Source organism: Nothoprocta perdicaria, unplaced genomic scaffold (assembly GCF_003342845.1).
Source record: "Nothoprocta perdicaria isolate Ctin4 unplaced genomic scaffold, notPer1 scaffold_7, whole genome shotgun sequence".
NCBI lineage: Eukaryota > Metazoa > Chordata > Aves > Tinamiformes > Tinamidae > Nothoprocta > Nothoprocta perdicaria.
The window spans coordinates 2,897,821-2,918,516 of record NW_020455976.1 but is presented as its reverse complement, the minus strand read 5'-3'; the positions used below and the strand labels follow the sequence as shown (position 1 = coordinate 2,918,516).

The following is a 20,696-nucleotide window of genomic DNA, read 5'->3' as shown; positions in this document are numbered from 1 at the left end:
GAAAATGTAATTAGCTGGATCACTATAAAATGAACTAACCTAATCTTCAGCTTAGTATAAGTTCGTTTAGTTCACTGAATTCACCTGGATACTTTTTACCTCAGTTTAGAATCAAATGTAAAAATTTCAAAGAATGAAATTCTTCAAATTGTTTGGACAAAGTGGTTGAAAGTTTCCAAAGAAAAGTTTTATGGCCAAGTCATGATTTTTTTTTTGTTTTGTTTTTTTGTTTTGGTCAGGGGACAATCTATACTTACAAACCTGGTCACACGGGAGAAGCAGTCAAACTCTTGGATGCAGGCACCAGTTGTTTTCTGTCAGCTGATTTTCTTACACCAGAGAACAAGTACTGTGTGGTAAGGAATGGCCTTTTTATATATAATAGTGGTTCTTTTTAGGTAATCCATGGGTTACTAAGGCACAAAACCAAAAGCCCCACAGAGTTTAGGACTGTTCTTGTATTTGTTACATTAGTGTAACACACTCATTAAGGGAAGTGTACCTGCACCTCATTACTGCAGGTACAGACTATGAAAAGATCAGTACTTACCCTATAGTGCAGGGCAGRTAACTCTCAGTTTCTTAAAATGTCATAATTGTTCTGCTGTTGATTCATGTGACTCTTCATCATTCAAGATCATAGCTGTGCAGGAGATAGATTCAATTTAGAAAGCAAATCTAGAAACTAGAAGTTCCCACTGATTTTTTCAGCCTACAGTACAAATTGCAACAGCTGGAAAGATGCTTCTGTCCTGGTCCAGGGACAAAGAAGGCCTTACTCTTGGATCTGTCTCATCCTGAGAAATCCTTTGCATATTCCCYCTGTCCTTGATGCCCGCAAGACATACTGATCGAGCCAGCAAGACTGACTTTTCCCCCACCCATGAATTCTTCACAAAGCCAGCAGAGGAACYCTAGGAATTTAATCAACTGAGTTTGCAGAATCTGTTTGTTAGCTCTTAGCATGGGAACAAATAAATTTTACCCGGCTCAGACTGAGAAATGTGAGCGCTGATTGGCCTCCAGCTGTATTATCTGATGAAATTATAAAATTATCTTGATATAAGAAGAACCCAAGCACCATTATGATATGCCAGTGCTTTTCATGTGAAAAAAAAAGAGATTTCTCCTTCATCCCTTTCYTATGTAGAGAAGATTTTAAGCAGGTTTCTCTACTGCTGGCTGAATGGTGGGAATATTAATACAGATCAAAGTTATATGTTTTGCCCTATATTGTCTGATCCTGCTTAAAGATCATTCCTGTACATGCTGCAAGTCACAAAAGTTCTTAAACATTTTCCTTTACTGGTAAACCTTGGGGAAAATGGTCTTATAGTAAGAGCACTGTCTAGCAAGATGGTTTCACTCAAAACTAGTACCTGTTAAACTGCTATGCTCAGTCATTATCACTAGCCACTCTAGAATATTTTTTCCACCCTCTTATCATTATGTTTTTCTCTGTTTAACAGTCAGTAGCCATTTCAGGAGAAGTTCAAGTTTGGCTCCTGGAAGATGGGACTTGTCTCAGCAAGTTAAGCCTCGATACTGAGGAGAACCTAACTGAGAGCTTTATGGTGATTGATGCTTAGATTTTTCATCTTTAATCTCAGTTAAGAGCATTATACTCTATAGGACTGGATCAACCACTTTTTGAGGAAATCTGAGCAGTATCTTTGAATGGCAAATAGAAGGGGATTTTAAAATACTATCTTGGAGAATATTTCCTTGAACTAATTGGAAAATTTAATTGAGTACAGAGCAGAATAAACATTTCAACCTAATGTCCTGATGGTGCCTCTTTAAACAAATATTGACAAATCTCATGCATCTAAATTTTATTTTACTTTATACAATTTCTATTTAAATTTTTAATGAGTGTCATAACTGAAWGGAAGTGCATAAAGTGTATAAAAACTAAATGCACTGATTGATCTAAAAAAAGGCTGTGGAAATTGAATTCTTAAAGTATTTCAAACCATTAATGCTTTGTCCTTATTTAAGATGCATTCATGTCCTGAAATCTGTCATAGAATGCAAAAAAAAAAAAAAAAAAAAAAATCCCTTCCTAATAACAGCTCTGCTCACAAGCAAACCTCACCATTTTAGAGGGAATGTCCTTCACTCCCTCAAATCTGGGTAGTAGATATAATGGTTGTTCTGAGGAAGGGAGAATACAAATTTTGATAGGTTAACACAGAGCATAGGGGAAATGTCGATAATGTTTCTAACATCTTTTCTGTGTAAAAAAAAAAAGGAAAAGAAAAAGATCTTCTGACAAATGACTTGAGATTTAGTTTCCCCAGATTTTAGGGACTTTTATATARTAAAAGAAGTTGCATATTAAAATATATCCTAATATAATATAATATGATCCTGTTGAATATCTTTTACTTCTCAACTAGGCAACTGCTATGGCTTGCTGCCCTTCCTCAAACTATGTTGCTGTAGGGACCAAAAAAGGAGAAATTTATTTCATCGATATTAGTGAAGTTGAAACTCCCCGGATTATTCACAGAATTTTTCTTTCCAAATTTCCAATGCTATCTTTGGAGTAAGTATGTAGTAACAAGGACAGAAATATTCTCAATTTGTTGCTAGAACAACGCTGTTTGTTGGAAAAAAGGAGTTTTCATTCTAAAAGTGTCAAGATGTTTAAGTTTCAATTTTTTTCCCAGCATATCCTGAATTACTATGCAAGAATAATAATAGCAGGWTTTAGATGAGACAAATATAATAATCCTGTATTTTTAAGAAATTTTAACTGAGCATTTTAAGATACAGATTTATAAGATCCTTTCTGACAGATCACCATATGCAGTAATTATGTGCAATTCAGCATTATTCCTGGGTTGTTCCTCACTGAATATAAATRTGAGGATAGTGAAGCTAAATTTAAGACTTTGGCTTATCCCTTCTTTGGCTCCACCTTCTTATACAGTGGATTCTATTACTATTCTATTACCATTGTTCATTAATTTTTTGTTAACTGTAATGAATTTACTGATTTTGTTATAATCAGCTGTAATGATCCAAAAAACTTTGAAAGCATTGGTCTTCAATATTGGCAAATTTAGGAGGAGTATTTAAAAACAGAAATCTATAAAAATATATCCCTGGAACAACTYATTCAAAGTCAAATCAGTGCAAATGAAGGCATCTGTCCATTGAAAATAATATCTATATCTTGTTAGTAGTTTATCTAAAAAAAATGGGAAGGTGTAATAAAGTCATTCAAGCAGACTGCTATTGAGCAGTTAGCTTCAGATTGACTGCCCTCTCAACTGGAAACTCTACTCCTAACACTGGGTTTTACATCAGGCCCTGACACTGTTAATGCATAGGCTAAAATCTCGGTTATATTTATGCCATCAGTGAAGTCAATAAAATTAGGGGAGTGAGATTATGAACAAGATTTGGCCCATTATATTCAGCTGTTTTTGGAATTTAACATTCAAAATGTTTATTTGTTTTGGATTTATATTTTACCTAGTTATGATCAGACTGGTCAATTCCTCATCTCTAGAGCTACACAAGGACATATATTTATTCTAGATGCCCGACCTTCAACTTTATTCCAGGTTCTTGGATATATAGGTAAAATATATATCAACATTAATAATTTATTTTCACTCTTTGCTGTAATTTTAAGTATACTTGCTACTCAGWCTCAGCCACTTTCCTTCTTTCTATTTATTTATGGAGAAAAGAACATGAGGTGATTCTTCTCCTTTGGTTCCCAAACAGATTTTGTTCTTGCCAAACCTCTTTCTTTTTTCCTTGTAATTTTAGTTAGCAAATACACTGAAATAACTTATTGGATGTAGCCCAGATAATTCACCAAGAACAGACAGGGTCAGTTGACCAACTGATCACAACTCTAGAGTAACAAGTCAAGAATGGTGCTGTCAAAGGCCACATGAGGATTCAGACTACTAAAGTTTAGGTTGTGATATCTGAATGCAGATTTCTCTCACAGATGTCCATTCCATGTCTCTTCTAATGTATAGAAGCTGCTAGAATTGTCAGAATAAAAAATGATGGAATTTTAACTCACAAACAAGATTCTTCTGATATTTATGAATGTTTCTGTAATACCTCAATTCCATTAGCTTTATATTTGCAGACTGTAGCTATACATATAGACATTATTTTATCATTTTAATTTAGTTTGACTTCCAAGATAATAATGGAAGAGTTTATATTGTGAAGACAAACATAGAATTGCATCTCCTCAGATAAATTTCTGAATTGTCTGATTTCCCTCTCAGCAGCTGGCTGGCTTCTTAGAACAGGGTGTTTCTTGCTTAGTCCTGGAATCATGAAAAGTCCCCCTCCTGCTAAAAATGAATCTGGATCTAAATTCAGATTCAAATGTTAAATATACTTCTGAAACCAGGCTGTGGCTTATCTGACATTTTAATGCAAATGCAGAGCAATCTGATTGCATTCTGAACAAAGGACACTGTTTTGTTTCTCATGACAACTTAGCAAGAACAATGATAATTTGATTCAGTAACAGCTTTTATTATTTTTCCCTACTTGCTTCAGTGTTGGCAGATGAAGTCCTTGGACTTTCTATAGTGTCTGACTTCAAGCATGACTTAGTTGAAGTGGTGGTACTTCTTAAAATAGCAGAAGTTCAGCGAGCAAGACTGGAGATTTTTTATCTACCTTCAGCTCTCACAACAGGTAAAAGTGAAATAATCTTCATTTTGATATTTTTCTAAGACAAATATATATTATTGCCTTCTGCTACACAAAATACTAAYGCTATTAATCTCTTTCTTCACCTCACCCATACATTCTCCTGAGACATACCATTTCTCATGTGGCTGTCTGTAGACTTGACTTTGTCAATTGATACATTTCTCAGGACAATGGCATGCTGATTAATTGATGGAAAGAGAGAATTAATTTACCAGGGGAACCACAAAGGGTTTTTTTTTTCTGGTACCAAATTTTAAGCATTTAAAATAGAGTCTGATTTTCAAAGTTTGCTGACTATTTTTACTTCAGCGTTTTTCCAGGCGTTTCTCAAAAATTCAAATTAATTAGTCAAAAAGAATAAAAYGTTTTTTGAGGATATGATCATAAGTTTTTTATCCAAGACCTCTCAGGGATGGCATACTTATTGGCAGAGATTCCAGAAGTAGTTCTAGATGAAAATGATGATGACACAAATCTCTGCATAACCTAGACTATGCACACTCCTCACTAAGATTATTTGGCTGTCRCAGTTACTTGATAGATAACTGTTATTAGTGTCTCCTCCTCCTTGTTTCTTTTTTCAAACTTCCAGACAGTGAAAAGTATGTTAATGAGCAAGGAATTCTTAAGACCAGTGCCATTAAAATGGAGCAGTATGATCTGGATTATCCTTTGAGCTCAGCAGTAAAATTGAAGGATAATGTTGTGTATGGCTACTGTGGTAGTGCACCTTTCATCTGTAGATACCATCTCTCTGAACAGGTAATGGTACTGACTACCTAGTTCAATCATCCAATGTTTTAAATTGCAGTGCATGCAATAAATACACCAAACTATCAATAGTCTTTGTAAAGTGGCATAGATATTTCCATTATTTCAACTGCTAACATTTTCTTTGTTGACAGCATATGTTGAAAGACCTGTCAGTTTTTTTATCAGAGAAGAGGACTCCTAGCARACAGTTTGGACCAGGGTTCCTTTGTTTATCACCCAATAGTCGGTGGCTTGCATCAGCAGCAGAGGATGGGGTTTTGTTCATCTATCATACTACTACTATGGTAGGTAGGCATCTAGGCATGGGCTTCATTTGGCTTGCACTGGAAAGAACTGTGGCAGCTACTTTCTTCTACTAGAAGTTTCTCTTCATTTGGAAGCAAGRTGTTCCAGAAAAATTTATGTTGAATGCCAGCTTCCACAGGGTTATGCGATATGATTGTTTTTACACTGAATGTTATGTGATCACACATACCACTTAGTTTCTTTTCCAGTACATCTTAGGGGAAATATTTTTACCATTCCTCTTTGTCTCCTGCAAAATCAATATAGTAGAAACTTACTGACCTCTAGTCAAAATTATGTAGTCAAGAATTATAATCTTTTATATACTTCTTAGTGACATTTTCAATAAACCTGTATCTAAAAGTAAATGAGCCTAGTTTACAAACATATTCCATTAGAAAAATATATTTGCTGATACTGTTTCTGTGACTTTTTCAGGATGTACTTGCTCAAAAGCATTGCCACTCATATCAAGGAGGCGGAATCAGATCTGTGGTATTTTCACTGGATGGCCAATTCATGCTTGTTAATGGTGTAAATGATGGTGCCCTGGTGTGTCTGAAATGGAAGTATGTTCGAGCAATATTGATGCTGTACATTCTGGTATCATGATTGGCTGATTTTTGTATTTACTTGTGATTCTAGACTTCCTTTTTATTAATCTCAAACTTGTTAAGGACAAGAAATGGATGGAATTGAATACTAAGATCTGTTCTTTCATCTGTAAAGGTGGTATTTCTAACTTATGAAAAATTTCTCGATTCAATTTCTCCTACTTTTGTTGTGGCTGCACTGCAAGATATAGGACTACCTTCCAGTATTACATATAACATGTTTCTTATCACTCTCAAATAAAACATCTGAGTAGGATTCTCTGAATCTTATGACTATGGACTTAACACCATGAGAGCTTGTCTTGACTCAGCTTCTAGAAGCAACCTATTTTTTTCATGGGAGATCAACCTCAGCTATAAAGAGCTCTAAGCAGCCACTGGCAGTAAGAAACACTTGAAAMTATAGCTTTTCTGTTGTATAATAAATATTTTGATAGATGCAGAGATGCAGTATATGTCACCTAGTTTCTTTCAAAATCTGTAATTCTGTGGAACTCATGTTGTTTTATCCAATTCTAACATTCAAACAATATTGAATCATATGTAGAAATACTGAATAAATATTTTAAATGGCTTAATATAGTGTTACAAAGAGTATTTAATACCTCATCCTTTTCCTTAATATACAGAAAATACATCAATTCCTTTTTTATTTTTTACTAGGAGGATAAAGAAAATTGAAAAAAAGGAAGCTGCTTTCCACTGGCGGTCTCTTCTTGCTATACTGAACAAGTCCCATTTGAATGAAAATGCTGTTTTAAAATCTATGCCAGAATGGAAGTTTGAACCAGAATCTACATCAGAATCATTCCCAGAAGAGAAATTTGAGGTGTTACTTTATTTGTTTTGTAAAACAAGATTGATTATTACCATAAAATTATAGATGATAATGCCAATTCCCAAGACAAATCTGACCTTTTAGTAAAAGTGGAAAAATCCCCTTGAGAATAGAGATTGTGCTTAATTGTTGATTTGTCTTTCATTTCCTTCCATTATAAAGGGAATGAAATAATTTATAGGAAGATGACATTCACTTCTTCAATTTGTCTTTTTTTTGTTGGTTTTGAATTGCATTTTTTGTTATTTCTAATATGATCTCATCCATTTGTGACTTCAAATATATTTAAATGTATTTAAATCTCACTAAATACTTGACATAGCTGTTACTTCGTTCATTTCAGGAGGCACCTGAATCTTCCAATGTCGAACTGAGAGAAGAAGACAGAAGCATGACCAAATTGAATTCAGCCGTTACTGGGGAAATGACTTGGATAGATCAGAAAATGAGGAAGGTACTTTCATATAACAAACATTAATCAAGACAGCATTTTCAAGAGGCTGTTGTGATAYGGGATGTCAAATTATATGTTGTCAATGAATCGAGTTTTTTGAGTTTTTCTGTCCTTTGAGCCTCTTTTAAGGTATTGTGATTCCACCTTTTATAAAGATGCTGTCTCAAGACTGTAAACACTTYCGGTGGGCACCCAGCACAGTGAGARCTCTTAAGGCTAWACGACCACTTCTGTAGGAGCAGGACATTCTAAATACTTGGCTGACAAATTGGCCTCCGGTGGAAACTCACAAAGGCCTTTTTCTTTCAAGTGTGTCAAAAAGGTGCACAGAAGATCACCAGCAGAAACCAAGCAAACACTCTTACTCCCATGAGCTGGAATAACAAAATTTACACCACAATGAAATCAGTGTTCAACAGTATGACATTAATTACAAAAACTTTGTTGTTCATTTCAGGGTAGGGCTGAAGTATGTCTGTAATGTAACCAAAGATTTTAAAAAGTAAAAGTGGATCAACAATATGAGGCTATAAAGGGGATATTGTAATTTGTGTGCCTAGAAATAGTTATGATATTGTCAGTATAGATTTATTCAGAATATGAGTTATAGGATTGTAGCAGATTCTTTCTGATATTTGCCAGAGTTTAGCCAGTATTTTGTCCAGCTTTCAGGGTTGAATGATGGAACAAAACAAAATATAACAAAATAAAATGCCCCATGCACTGTGTTATTGTTAGCTGTGCAATCTCCAGAATGACCTTTTAAACTATGACAGTTTCACAAATGGCTCAAGTCCATCCAAAACCTACTGCCTCTCAAAGGGGCATCATCACCATCCCTCTCCCAGGCACGTATTCCTGCTTCTGCTTTGAGGTTGGAACTAGTGCTTTGGTGCCTACACTGGGAGTTTTGCATGACCTTGCGACTGCACCCACATGGCTACCACCAGAGTATTAGTGTCAACTAGGGAACAGCGAGGAGAAGCAGGGGTTGAACAGCAACAGTGTGATCCTAGGCTGATTTAAGGTGCTAATTTATGTCTGGGARACTTGCATCAGATATTTAGAGGATGCAGTCTATCTGATAACAGAGTCATTCTCTGCCATTTTTTGTCATCATCCTGCATGAAGTTGTAAAATTATTTTAGAAAGCAAATTCCAGAGGTGCAATTGTAAAATTTTCCCTATGAGATTAATCTGCAAAGCTTAGTAGCACAGAAAACTCCACTGCTTCCTGAATGAGTATCAGATGGYAGTTTACTTGAAATTTGAATTATCCCCCTGGAAATGTTTAGTGACAATGAAAAATCTAAGAAATATACAACATTTGAAAAGTTCTGGAAGTAGACCTTAGCCAGCTGAATGTGTCTGTCATCATTTCAGTTGTAAGTACTTCTTTCATATTTTCTTTCTTTTAAACTCTGCTGAGTCTACATGAGATTACAATTTGACCTGGTTACATAATCTTTTCTCTTTTGAGCCATTCTGAGGATCATACTAAGTTAGATCTATATCTGTATTAAACTTTCTATATCTATATTAATAATACTTTTGGAGGTTGTTTCCTTTACCAATAATGTTCCTTTAAATTATTTCTTTTTTTTTTTCTCTTCTTGTGTAATTTTATCCTTCAATGATGTGTTTGTTGTATGTCAGGTCATGAGAGAAGAAACTCAGAAGTTTGCCAGCCAGAAGAAAGAGCTGAAAATGGGAATTAAAAAGCTGCGTAAAAATGTGAGTTTCTTACAGGGATAATGGCTCAGCTTGACAACTTTGTTTACAAGAACACTTCCTTCACAGTTACCACAGAGCCCAAGGGCTCTATTAGATTTCTGTCACAGACTGAGTAGGCATCAAGAGCCAGCTTAGGAGCTTATGCTCCTTCAACTGTGTCAAGAATTATTTTCTAATACACAGTTTCCCTTGCTCCAAAAGCAGTGTTTAGTCTATCCTCTCAGTGGGCTAGTTTCTGTCTGTCTACCAGCCCATCTTATCCTGTACCATGAAGCAGTTAATGAAGTTAACTAAAATCATTTGCTCTACAGTATTAGAAGTTATATTTCTTCTGCTCATATTCACATTAATTTTTGTTTCTCATACTTATTTGTTTTTTAAAAAAAAAAGATCCAGAAAATGATGCATGAGAATGAACAGATGCCAGACATTGAGAAACTGGAGCAGCAGGAGTTCAACCTGGATATAGAAGAGCAAGAAAGAGTGCAAGCAGAGGCTGAACAAGAGGTGGCCAGGGTATGACAGAACTGGACAGAATGCTTTAAAACTAGCAAAGGGAAGAAGAAAGAATGAAGAACAGAGAGATGATCCCAAAATGGCTGCTAATTAATAAGAAATAGGAAACGTTTCCATGTTTTTCTGACCAAATTATGGAAAATAATTCTTTGTTGTTGTTAATTTTCAAAAGAACATGAACACCAGTAATGTCCTGCTGCCACTCCCCAGAAACATGCAGGCAAGCAGCTTCAGTAACAGATAAAATTTTAATTGTTAGGTTCTTCTTTGAATAGAACACCCCCCAAAAAAGCTTTCAATACATCTAAAGCTTTACGTGCCTGAGATGAAAAGAATCAGCAGGGTTCTGAGAATTCTTAGAAAATGAAGTGGGTTTATCACACTTTAAACTTGAAACACACACACTGGTGTGTTTAACACACACCAGAATGGACAGTGTAAGAGGACAAAAGGAGGAAGGTTTGTAAATAGTATGTTTTTGTAAGGGTATCTTCTAGAATTTTCTTTCATGAGAGCATAGCATAAGAAGACTGAACTGTTAACTGTAGCAGAGATTTTAAGATGTGCATGCCAAGTATTCCAAGTCACTTTTTGAAGCAGACAAAGCTGTTGATATTCCTTCACCAACTGGAATATCATGTGTGCCAGAAACTATGAATTCTAATCCATCTCTGACACTGTAGCCTTGGGCACATTGCTTAAGCTCTGTAATTCTCTTTCTCTTGTATAAAATAATGCYTTCTAATACAGTGAGACATTTGGGAGATGAGAGATGCAACAGTGTAAAATGGTGGAATACTGCAATTCTTCATTTCATCTGTTAGATTTATTTGCATAATTCAATGCAAGTTGTCTGCTTTGTACTATATCRTCTTATTATTTTCTTTTTTTTATCTTGAAAGTTGAGGAAGGAGATTGATATGGAGAATTTAGCCAACTGCTACTTGCAGGATGTTATCAAACGTGAGTGCTGGGATTCCATGTGTGTAAAAGGACGTGCAGTTAAGGTAACCTCTGTTTTCTATCTAATTTTCTGCAGTAGTTTATTAAGGTATAGTGAGAAAATAAATAGAAGCGTAAGATATTTCTCATTTGCTTCCCAGGCTCATGCAAATCTTTCATTTTATTCATTTTATTTGAGCCCCGGTAGCTCTACATTCTGAGTCAGATAAGAGTGTTGACAGGCAAACAAGCTATTCTTTAATTCCGTGTTCTCAGAGAATATCTTAATGTAGTGTGGTAAATATTATTTGTCATCTTTTTCATGCAGTGTGTATGACTCCTGCTASACAGAGCATAAAGGCAAAATTTATTCATAGTTTTGTCTATCTTAAATAGATGGACATTAGTCAAACTGATGATACKGGATTATCTCAAGGATGGCAAAAGACAAATCATTTTACGAAGATCTAATTCTCTCAAAATTCCCTAGATAAAGAGGTCATATCCATAGATTATATATAAAGAAGAAAGACAGACAAAAGCAAACTTTAAAGCTGCTATGTTCTGTTCCAAAAAGGCAAATGCTTTTTGCCTTACTGCTATATTTTTACTATATTGATTTTTACTAAATTGCCTATATTGATTATTCCTCAATTTTATTCCAAATTTTAGCAAGAAGTCATTATAACTCTTTACTCTTCAGATATTGAAGAATTGATAGATGTTTTATGAAGAACTTTTTGCTATATTTCTTTTTTCTTTTTCATCTGAAAAGTGTTTCCATATAGCCTGTGAAGTGAAGAATTATCCTTTGAAAGAACGTAGCAAAGAAGAGCTGGAAACTTTGGAGAAAATTCTCCAGTTAAAGAAAATTGAGGCAGTTGATCTTAAGGTAAAATCTCTTTGAAATACTGCAGCAAGGCACTTCAGACTAAGGTGTTCTGAAAAGACACCTTAGCTGTGCTGTAGAGAAACTCATCTCAGATGCAGTTTCTTGCTGTAGAAATTGTCCAAATAAATAGTTGTCCAAATAAACATTGTGTTTGTACTTAGTGGAGATATACAGAATAACTGAAGTTGAAAGGGACTTTTGGAGATTGTCTAGTTCAGTCCCCTGCTAAAGCTACTGTGTTTGTGATATTTAGGTTCGAAAGGAATTTGTTGAGATCAAGCCTGAGACTGAATTACCTAAGGAGGAAGAAGAGATGGAAGAAGAAATAGTGGCTGATAATAGTGCATCTTACAGCTTGGTCGGAAGTCTGAGTTCTCAGTACGGTGCAGACATATCTGTTTTATACCCCCAGCTGGACTTGCACACCAGGGAGCAGAAAGTCAATCAAATAATATTATTACAGGTGACCCCTTCTTGAATGACCCCTTCTTCAGTGTCACTGCAGTGACACTGTCATATCTCTTGGTTCTTGCACTACTCGCAGGCACTTTTATATTCTGGGCCTACTGATATCACGRATGGATGTGATCTATTTCCTCTTATGGTATTTTAGGACATCATTTACAAAGTGAAAACTGCTTTTAATAAGGAATTTGACATAGCTGTACAACAGAAGGAACATGAGATAGCACGAGTGAAGGAAAGAAACCTGAGGATCCGAGAAATCTTGGCACAACTTGACCTCCAAGAGGAAGTGTGGGAGCCAGCTCTTACAGATGATGAAGTACCAGAGCGTGCACTCACTGTCCAGGATTCAGAGGTATCTGAAAAACAAATCCTTCTTTCACCCACAAAAAGATAGTTCTTTGATTCTCCTCATTTCAAGTTATTCTTTTTGGTCATGAAAAGCCTTATAAAAGATGTGTCTGTGCACTTAAAATCATATGTCTGCCTCTTTTCCTTCCCTTCTCTTTTTAGGTAAAAAGATGAAATGAAATCTGCATAAAACTGAATTCAGAAGTTTGTAGTTGCTCACAGACTAGGTAGAAATTACCTCATCTCTGATAAAACAGTTCAAACCAGACTAAGAGGGGCACTTTGAAACTAGCTATTTAGGTATCAAAGCATACTTACTATTATACTTCTAAATTCAATTGATAATCTATAAATAAGCACCATATTCTGATACAAAATATCCTACTGAGCTTATCCGCTCCTTTAGTCTCTCTCTACCCTATTTTGTCTTCTTACCTACCAGTCCATATTCTACTACCAGAAAATCCACAGATATAATGCACAAAACATGACTAATATCAGAAAAAAAAAAAAGTGTATATTTTAGCATTTTTGAATATAGTTTTTGGAGCTGTTCTAAAGAACAGTTTTCTTCTTGAAGATTACCAACACCAGAGAAAGAAAACAAGAGAARTTTATATTACATTGCTTTTCCAAATGTTCTCAGACCTTGTGTGAACATGTCTGAGGAGAAGAAACCTAATATGAACATTTTCTCCCTTCAGATTAAAGTTGAAAAGTACTTGACTCCGCAGGAGAGAGCAAAAGCAGAGATGCTGGCTAAGCTTGAAATGGAAAGACGACTTGCTGCTCTGGTACTTGGAATAGTATCCTTTCCACTTAACAAGCCATTGTCACTACTGTGGCTTTGTGTAATTAGTGTTGTACTGGAATATTACAGTAAAGTAGTAATACTGTAGAATAACTGTAATGATGATAAGTAATAATGATTTTAGGGCATGATAATGAACGAAATGTGCCTTTTCCATTACACTTTACAGTCAGAATAATAGATTAGCTGGACGAAGAAAATATTTAGTGTAGGCAAGCAATTTTAAAAAATACACTCGATGCCGATTAAAAACACTATATTGTGACTAGGGACTAGATATATTTCTGAACACATGCTACTGCTTGGTCAAAAGTTTTGAGCTTGATAGTTGTTTGTTGCAAGAGTTGCTTTGAGTTCTGTTTGTCACAGACAGGACTAGATGATGAAATGTTCCTCTCTGGCTTTAAAAACTCTGTGAAAACTCTAGSCCCAAAATGATGCACAATAAGGCAGTTATTCTATAGCTTCCTTCACCCTAACCTACCACATGGCCAGGACTAGTCTGTCCCCATCTATTCCTTTCAAAACTGCTAGAAGGGCATTGGTAGTAAGTTGTTTGGTATATGAGCTTCTGTCTATAAGAAAAAAATCTGTCAAACTTTTGTCTTATTTCATATGCATCAGCAAAGAGCATTGATCTACTGGTGACAGACAGCAGAGTCTTATTGGTGATCTAGAAGTGAACTGCTCCTTTATCATTCTTCACTTCCAATTACTACCCTTCCTTTTGCATCTAACAGTGTTTTTGTTGTCTTTCCTAGGACAATGAAAGACTGCGTGCTCTTAATGACATGATGGGGGGAGTGCTAGAAGTCAAAAGGGAAGACATCCTGAAAATTGTGAGCTGCCTTTCTGCCATATGATCTGGGTAGCTTGTAGTGCTTTTAGGGAAATGTGAATTAAAAACAGAAAATATTTAAAACGAAAGGTAAATACCCATCAACACCTGTATCTATCMCAGTGGAATAGTACAGGCACCTAATTTAGTCTTACCACTGTGACTATTTTATGAAGGGAGAGGTTTTTGATTCAGCTTTTATCTTAWAGGAAAGCACTCTGTTCCAATTAACTCAGCAAATAAAATAATTCTTTTACATTTTACAAGACATTGAATGTAGAGAATTCTTCTTAGTAAGTAAAAAARAACTTGATGGTATTTATATCTAAAGTATTGGTGCAAAGAGCAAACCAGAGAAACAAAATATACACATTCTTCAGACTTAAGGCTTCTACCTAATCTACCACTAAGAGATGCCTTTCATTAAATTTTATGCATACTGTATTTTGTTAGCCTATTGACAGATATTTAATATTGTTTTTGAAACATATTCCTTTTAATATCCCCAGGATATTCCTCCACCTTCTTTTATATCCAAATCTGAATCTGTTTGGAATGAAGAAGAAAAGAAAATATTCAGAGAATATGAGAAAAAAGTCCAGGAACTGAACGAAGAAAGAGAAAAGCACAAAAGAGTAAGTTAAAAAGAGGAGTCTTTTTCTTCAATTTGCCTGGCCAAAGCTTTGAGTCTTGCTTGGGATCTAATTGTAAATATAAAYGCCAATAAATAAAACAAGCAAAGAACAAGTAAAGAACAAAGTTCCCATGGAATGGTATATTAGTATATAAGTTTCTAGCTCGAACAGTAGAAAAAGCAGCAAACATTATTATGTGCTAAACCTTGTGACAACTGACAAAAGATCACTTTCCTTCAGAAATGTCCCACTATTCCTAAAGTATTTTCTCAGGTTGTATTCCCAGAATTGCTGATACTATGTATATTTAATATCACAATGTTTGTTCTTCTAAGTGGTAATTTGATCAACAAAACTTGGTAGCTTGGCAATCCTCTTCTTCCAAACAAGTAATTGCCGGGATCTTTTGGCTAAAGGATCTTTCTCTTACAAATTTATCTGTGATCATTTTCAAGTGCAGTAGCTAACTGATAGTGGAAATAATAGCTTCATTCTCAGGGACAACCCTCACCATTGTTAGGACAGATTTAAAGAAATGTGGGTCCTGCTTTCTGTTTTATCACAGTTATTCAAATAATGTCTTCCAGAATGTTTTTTTGATTGTACAAAACTGAACTGTTCAGCTAATAGGTCTAATAGCCAGATCCTGTTAACTTCAAAAGGGAGTAGTGTCATTTGGTCAAACCAATCCAACACAAAATTTATTGCACAACAGATTATGAGATTATATTTGGCTTCTGAAGGGGAACTGGTTTCACCTAATTCTGTAAACAATGTAGGTTCCATTTCCTTTTATTTTGATTAATTAATATTTCATGGCTTGGGAGTGAGGCACAACTATAAAATCTTGCCTTGCTTTGGGGGGTTACAGTTCCACACTGCAATCTCCAGCATCCCACATTACACTCATGTACCAGTATAGCTTGTTGTTCCTCCAGATGCAATAGTGCTCTCATGTCCTTGCCTTCTCCAGGCTCTGGAAGCTGAATTGAAGAAACTTCAAGCTTCCATCCAGGAAACAACACAAAGTTTTGATGAGACTTTGTGTAAACTCTTTGAAAGGAAAGTGAATTCACAGATGGTCATCTATCAGGTATGGTAGAGAACTCTGATATTTAATCTCTATCTCTATGCTACGGGAATATTTGTTAACTTTTTTTTTTCTTTCCACAGGAAGAACTCAAAATAATCAATATCCTTTATTCTTTGCTGTTGGATGAAGAGTTGGACACCAGAGAAGCTGAACTTCATCATTTGCTTAAGAAGAAGCGGAAAGAGAAAGTGAGTGATCAGCTTGCATTTTTGAAATATACAGTTTTTAAAGTTTTTACTAATGTTATATCTTTGGTTCATGCAAGAAACATAGAAGCGTTGGTGAAAGATGCTATAAAATACTTTTTTAAGCAGAAGGAATACTTGATTTTATACCTTTAAGCAGTACCCACAGGAAACAGCCCTGGAGAAGTGATTGTGTTGTTAGTATATATAGCTCAAARGAAATAAGAGTTTGTTGGCTTCACCAGTGTATGCAAATAGCCAATAAAGGCTTCTACTAACTGAGTTTTGTTCTTGAAATTCTCCTTTTTTTCACTACAGGTAAAGTCTACAAAAACAATCCAGTGTACAAACAGGAAAATTGATGCTTATATAGACACCTATGAAAATGCAATTGCTGAAGATAAGGTGAGACTCTAGACACATCCAAGCAGAYTCACATATATAAAGATGATGCTGCATCTCAGTTATTAGAAGAACACATGTTATTTTAAGCAAGGCAATTGGATCTGATTAATTTGCCGATCACTGAAGTTAAACAGGAAGGGAAGGCATGTGCAAATGAGTCCTTATAATCACTTGGGAGCCAGGAGAACTTTCTTCACAGAGAATCTTAGTGTGACAAAACTGACACATCTAGTCTTGTAGTTGTGTGCTCAGCCTTGAGTCTTCCTTAACATTAAAGAAAAAAAAAAAAAAAAGACAGTGTAAACTGTCGTGTCTGAGAGCAACAATATATGAAATAGACAAGATTCCCTGAATGGAAAGCTTGGAAGCACCATATTCTGAGGAGAGGATGGGAAGGATTTTTTTTTATCATAACATTGTAATGACAAGGAGTCTGTTTCCCTCCTAGATTTTGGAATCTGATTTTAGAAAGGATTTTGCTGACATTCCTGCATACCTTCTTGATAAACTTTTCAAACTTTACAGACGTCGACCAAGGTAASATCCAATATGATTTTATCTGTTAAAATACAACAGTTTTTGTGTTTTAAGAATGAGAACACTTTATTTCAGTTATCTAAAATACCTTGATAATCWATGGACTGACTACTTCCCTACTTTTTACGTGGATAGTTGACAATAGTTGATGATTTCCACCATATACTTAGTTTGATCACTCACATTTCCTCGTCCACCCTGAACAATCTATTTTAAATCCAATATAAATAATAAATAGTTCTCAAAAGCTTATATTTTTGTTTTGAAAAATCTGTAATATTACCTAGTTGCTCTTTGCAAGAGCAATGAATGAAATGAGAATGAAATGCTTAGTTCTACATTAACTTGTTTTATGTAAGAGAAAATAAAGATACATGTAAATATTGTATATACTATGTACATTAGAATCCAGAAGACGAAAATTCTCGTTGACACTGCTAGCCCATATGGGGATCACTCAGGCTCTGCTGAAGATTACCAAGAAGGACTTAATCTTTTAATGAAAGCCATGGATGAATTGGATAAACCTGAACACATGCCTAACGGCTTAGATCCATCTCTATGGGACCGCTTTTGTCTGGCTAGACGAAACAAAGTGGAGAGTGAGCAACTCGTATGTAAAATGCTTTATTTTGCCACTCTACTTTTTGATGTTTTCAGATCTTAAGCTTCTGTGGGGTTCAAGCATAGGACTGGGTGAATGGGGTAGGTTCAAGCATAGGACTGGGTGAATGGGGTAGGTTCAAGCATAGGACTGGGGTAAAATGGCAGCACAGCACACACAAACCACCCTTGAGCCTATGTTACTTCTGGCCACCTTTTGTTCAAATCAAAATAATAAAAATGTCATCAAAGGAAATCAGTTCTAGTTTTCCTCCAGTGGAAATTACATAAATGTGGGAAGATTTGATCAAAATGACTGGGGCCTTGGCATGGCTTCATGGACCTTTTTTTTCTTTTTTTTATTTTATTTATTCAAACAAGCAAACAAACAAAAAGGTATTTGATTTTAATTGCCTATTAGAATGTTTATGTTGCATTGGCATGCTACATCTGCCCCTCTGTATACTCATTCTCTTTTACAATGCCAAGAGCAAGTCTTAATAGAGGGTGTTGCTAGAATAATCTATTAAACAATTAGTTTATTTAAAGTGTATGAAGGTATAAATCTGAGTTATTCAGAGATGTGGACACATCTGATCAAAAGAGCAGGAAATGTGATTCTCCTTCTTATGAATAAACTATATATAAATGAATTAATGATTTTTTGAGCGGAGTGCAAGAATTTTATCTTCTAAGTCTTGTGTGCTTTAGTGGGATCCTCAAAACATCAGGCATCCTATTTATACATACCTCTGCCTTCTGAAAATCTTGTTCTCTCAGTTCTTGAAGAGAGCTTCACAAACTYATGAAGCTGAACAAGTTTGTGATGGCATCATGTTGTTTGCTTAGGTGAAGTCGAAAGCCCTGACACTGGCAGATATGCAGGCTTTTCTCCAGAGGAGAATAGATGAAGATGAGAAGATGAAGTTGGAAATAGGAGACATTTTCCAAGAGCTCACGTGGTAATTGTTTGTTTTGCTATGCTCAGCTACATTTTAGTTCTGCTCTAATATAGAACCAAGARTCACACACAGAATTGGATCAGCTGGGTGCTCTACCACACATAGCTAGAATTCTCTCACAGATGAGACCTAAGATAAAAGCTAAAGAAGCTGCAGTAATCGCTCTCAGTTGTAATATGCTGCTCATTCACAAGCCCTATTTTCACAGAGCTATTTGGGCTTGTAATTTTTCTTTTTTTCATGCATGCATTCACAGTCATTGTCCTTCAGCAACAAACACCAGCAGGAACTGTACAAGACAGGTATTGCCTTGGAATTCCCTGTATTTTCCTTTCAATTATTGTGAAGGATTTGCTCAGTAAGGATACTTCCATAGTGTTTTAAGAAAACAAAAATCCAGTGGGTGAGAATATTATGTATAGAAATGAACTGCAAATTTTGAAGTCATTTTGGGAACAAAGAGAACACAGGCTAAATCTGAAAGAATAAACCCTACATGAACATATATCTTAATACATCAGTAATAAACAGAAAAGTTTTGAGGATCATGGAAGTATTTATATGTGTGGTAAAACCACTAACTGCTTTTGGGTTTCTGCCATTCTAGGCTGCGGGAGGAGAAGATGAAGCTTCAAATGAATTTGACTGTTCAATTTTTGCTAAAACAAGGACAGGTGGAATTGGAAAGCACTGAGCTCCCAGATTTCACTGATGCCATTCTTATTAATAAGAGTGTTATTGAAGAACTGAAYTGCACTATCATGGTAATGTACATTATCTGAAGGATATTTAAGTTCTTTAGACAAAGGTGTTCCCCCTCAAATGCTTTTTCTCCACTTTGACATCCAGTTTCTATTCATTACCACAAACCAGTAGGCTCAGTTGTACTAAGAATTTTGTAATGTCTCTCATAATTTAAAGATTGAAGTACAGACTTTTTCTTGATATTTGATCAATAAAGTTCAGATCAATGGAACAGCAACATTTTTTAGACACACCATCTCTTAGGCATATGCTGTAAATAGAGAATGCAAATAACCTGGGTACCAGTCCTAAAATTCCCTCATGGAAAAAACACAGTTATATTAYGAAAGAAATGATCAATAGTTTATAATAAGAGTTTAAAAAAATGCACCTTTTTATATAATGTGGAATTGATCATCATACTTTATACGCTTAAGTTTTTCCAAGTCTTGATAAAGGTTATTTTCTTAGGCATTTTAACTGTACAAAATTGCTTTTTACTGCTACTGCACAAATTCTTCAGTAATAACTCCAGAATACCTGATACAGAGCAAGTTAATATTTTGTGGAGATAAAGCACTTGAGCATTTTAACCAGATAGGATGATAAGAGAGAGAGAGGTTAGTTGTAATTTTCTTCATCTCCTCCTCCGACCCAATGCTGCAGTGCTGCACAGTGCCTAAAAGGCAACAAAATTCCACAAAAGATAACTCTCTGGAGCTAAGTCTGGAAAGAGACTGTATGGCACCCCTCCCTTACTAAAATTACGGCTTTGGAGGCTTGCCCATATACTTGCACATAATTATTCTGTAATTCATAAAGTATGTTAATTAAGATTAATCTCTTCAGGCTGAAGGAGAAAAGAAAATTGCTAGCATGGTGGAATGTAAAGACTTCTCTAAAGGGATATTTCAGCTGGAATGGGAACACAAGAAAATGAAAATGCAGATAGAAGATCTGAAACAGAAGGCTCGGGATATTCTAACATTACGTGTTTCAAAAGATCACCAACTAGTGAGTTACCTTCTGCTACGCCTTTTGACCACAAAAATTTTGCTGCCTATTCTTGTAGCATTGCTAGTTTCTCTTCGTTGCTTTCCAACTATGAAAAAAACTTGATGCTTCCTAGGTCAACAATTCAGTTTTCAAAAGTTTTGCTCTTGACATTGTTCAGTAGTGAAGTTCTTTGGGATGTTCACGTATAAGCAAGAGCAACATTATCCCTAACTCTTGGCTTATCTACTAGTGGCTTCTGCTGTGTAGAGTTCCCATTTTCTGAGTTTCATGTAATATGATTRCCTTTAAAGAAGG

The 20,696-nt window shown here is 35.4% G+C and overlaps 1 protein-coding gene across 1 annotated transcript in view; it reads left to right on the top strand.

Annotated features, from left to right (window-relative positions):
- The window catches only part of CFAP43 (cilia and flagella associated protein 43), a 36,845-nt gene that overhangs the window by 14,398 nt on the left and 1,751 nt on the right, over positions 1-20,696 (top strand). Inside the window, exons 10-36 of the mRNA XM_026050683.1 lie at positions 240-356; positions 1,470-1,574; positions 2,403-2,551; positions 3,491-3,594; positions 4,549-4,689; positions 5,300-5,469; positions 5,613-5,765; positions 6,205-6,335; positions 7,044-7,209; positions 7,562-7,672; positions 9,329-9,406; positions 9,797-9,922; positions 10,825-10,929; positions 11,640-11,756; positions 12,010-12,219; positions 12,370-12,576; positions 13,277-13,366; positions 14,145-14,222; positions 14,731-14,856; positions 15,830-15,949; positions 16,030-16,137; positions 16,453-16,539; positions 16,988-17,076; positions 17,482-17,689; positions 18,529-18,641; positions 19,249-19,405; positions 20,235-20,399. Coding sequence (XP_025906468.1) covers positions 240-356; positions 1,470-1,574; positions 2,403-2,551; positions 3,491-3,594; positions 4,549-4,689; positions 5,300-5,469; positions 5,613-5,765; positions 6,205-6,335; positions 7,044-7,209; positions 7,562-7,672; positions 9,329-9,406; positions 9,797-9,922; positions 10,825-10,929; positions 11,640-11,756; positions 12,010-12,219; positions 12,370-12,576; positions 13,277-13,366; positions 14,145-14,222; positions 14,731-14,856; positions 15,830-15,949; positions 16,030-16,137; positions 16,453-16,539; positions 16,988-17,076; positions 17,482-17,689; positions 18,529-18,641; positions 19,249-19,405; positions 20,235-20,399 — 3,531 coding nt within the window. The remainder of the gene's footprint in view (positions 1-239; positions 357-1,469; positions 1,575-2,402; positions 2,552-3,490; positions 3,595-4,548; positions 4,690-5,299; positions 5,470-5,612; positions 5,766-6,204; positions 6,336-7,043; positions 7,210-7,561; positions 7,673-9,328; positions 9,407-9,796; positions 9,923-10,824; positions 10,930-11,639; positions 11,757-12,009; positions 12,220-12,369; positions 12,577-13,276; positions 13,367-14,144; positions 14,223-14,730; positions 14,857-15,829; positions 15,950-16,029; positions 16,138-16,452; positions 16,540-16,987; positions 17,077-17,481; positions 17,690-18,528; positions 18,642-19,248; positions 19,406-20,234; positions 20,400-20,696) is intronic.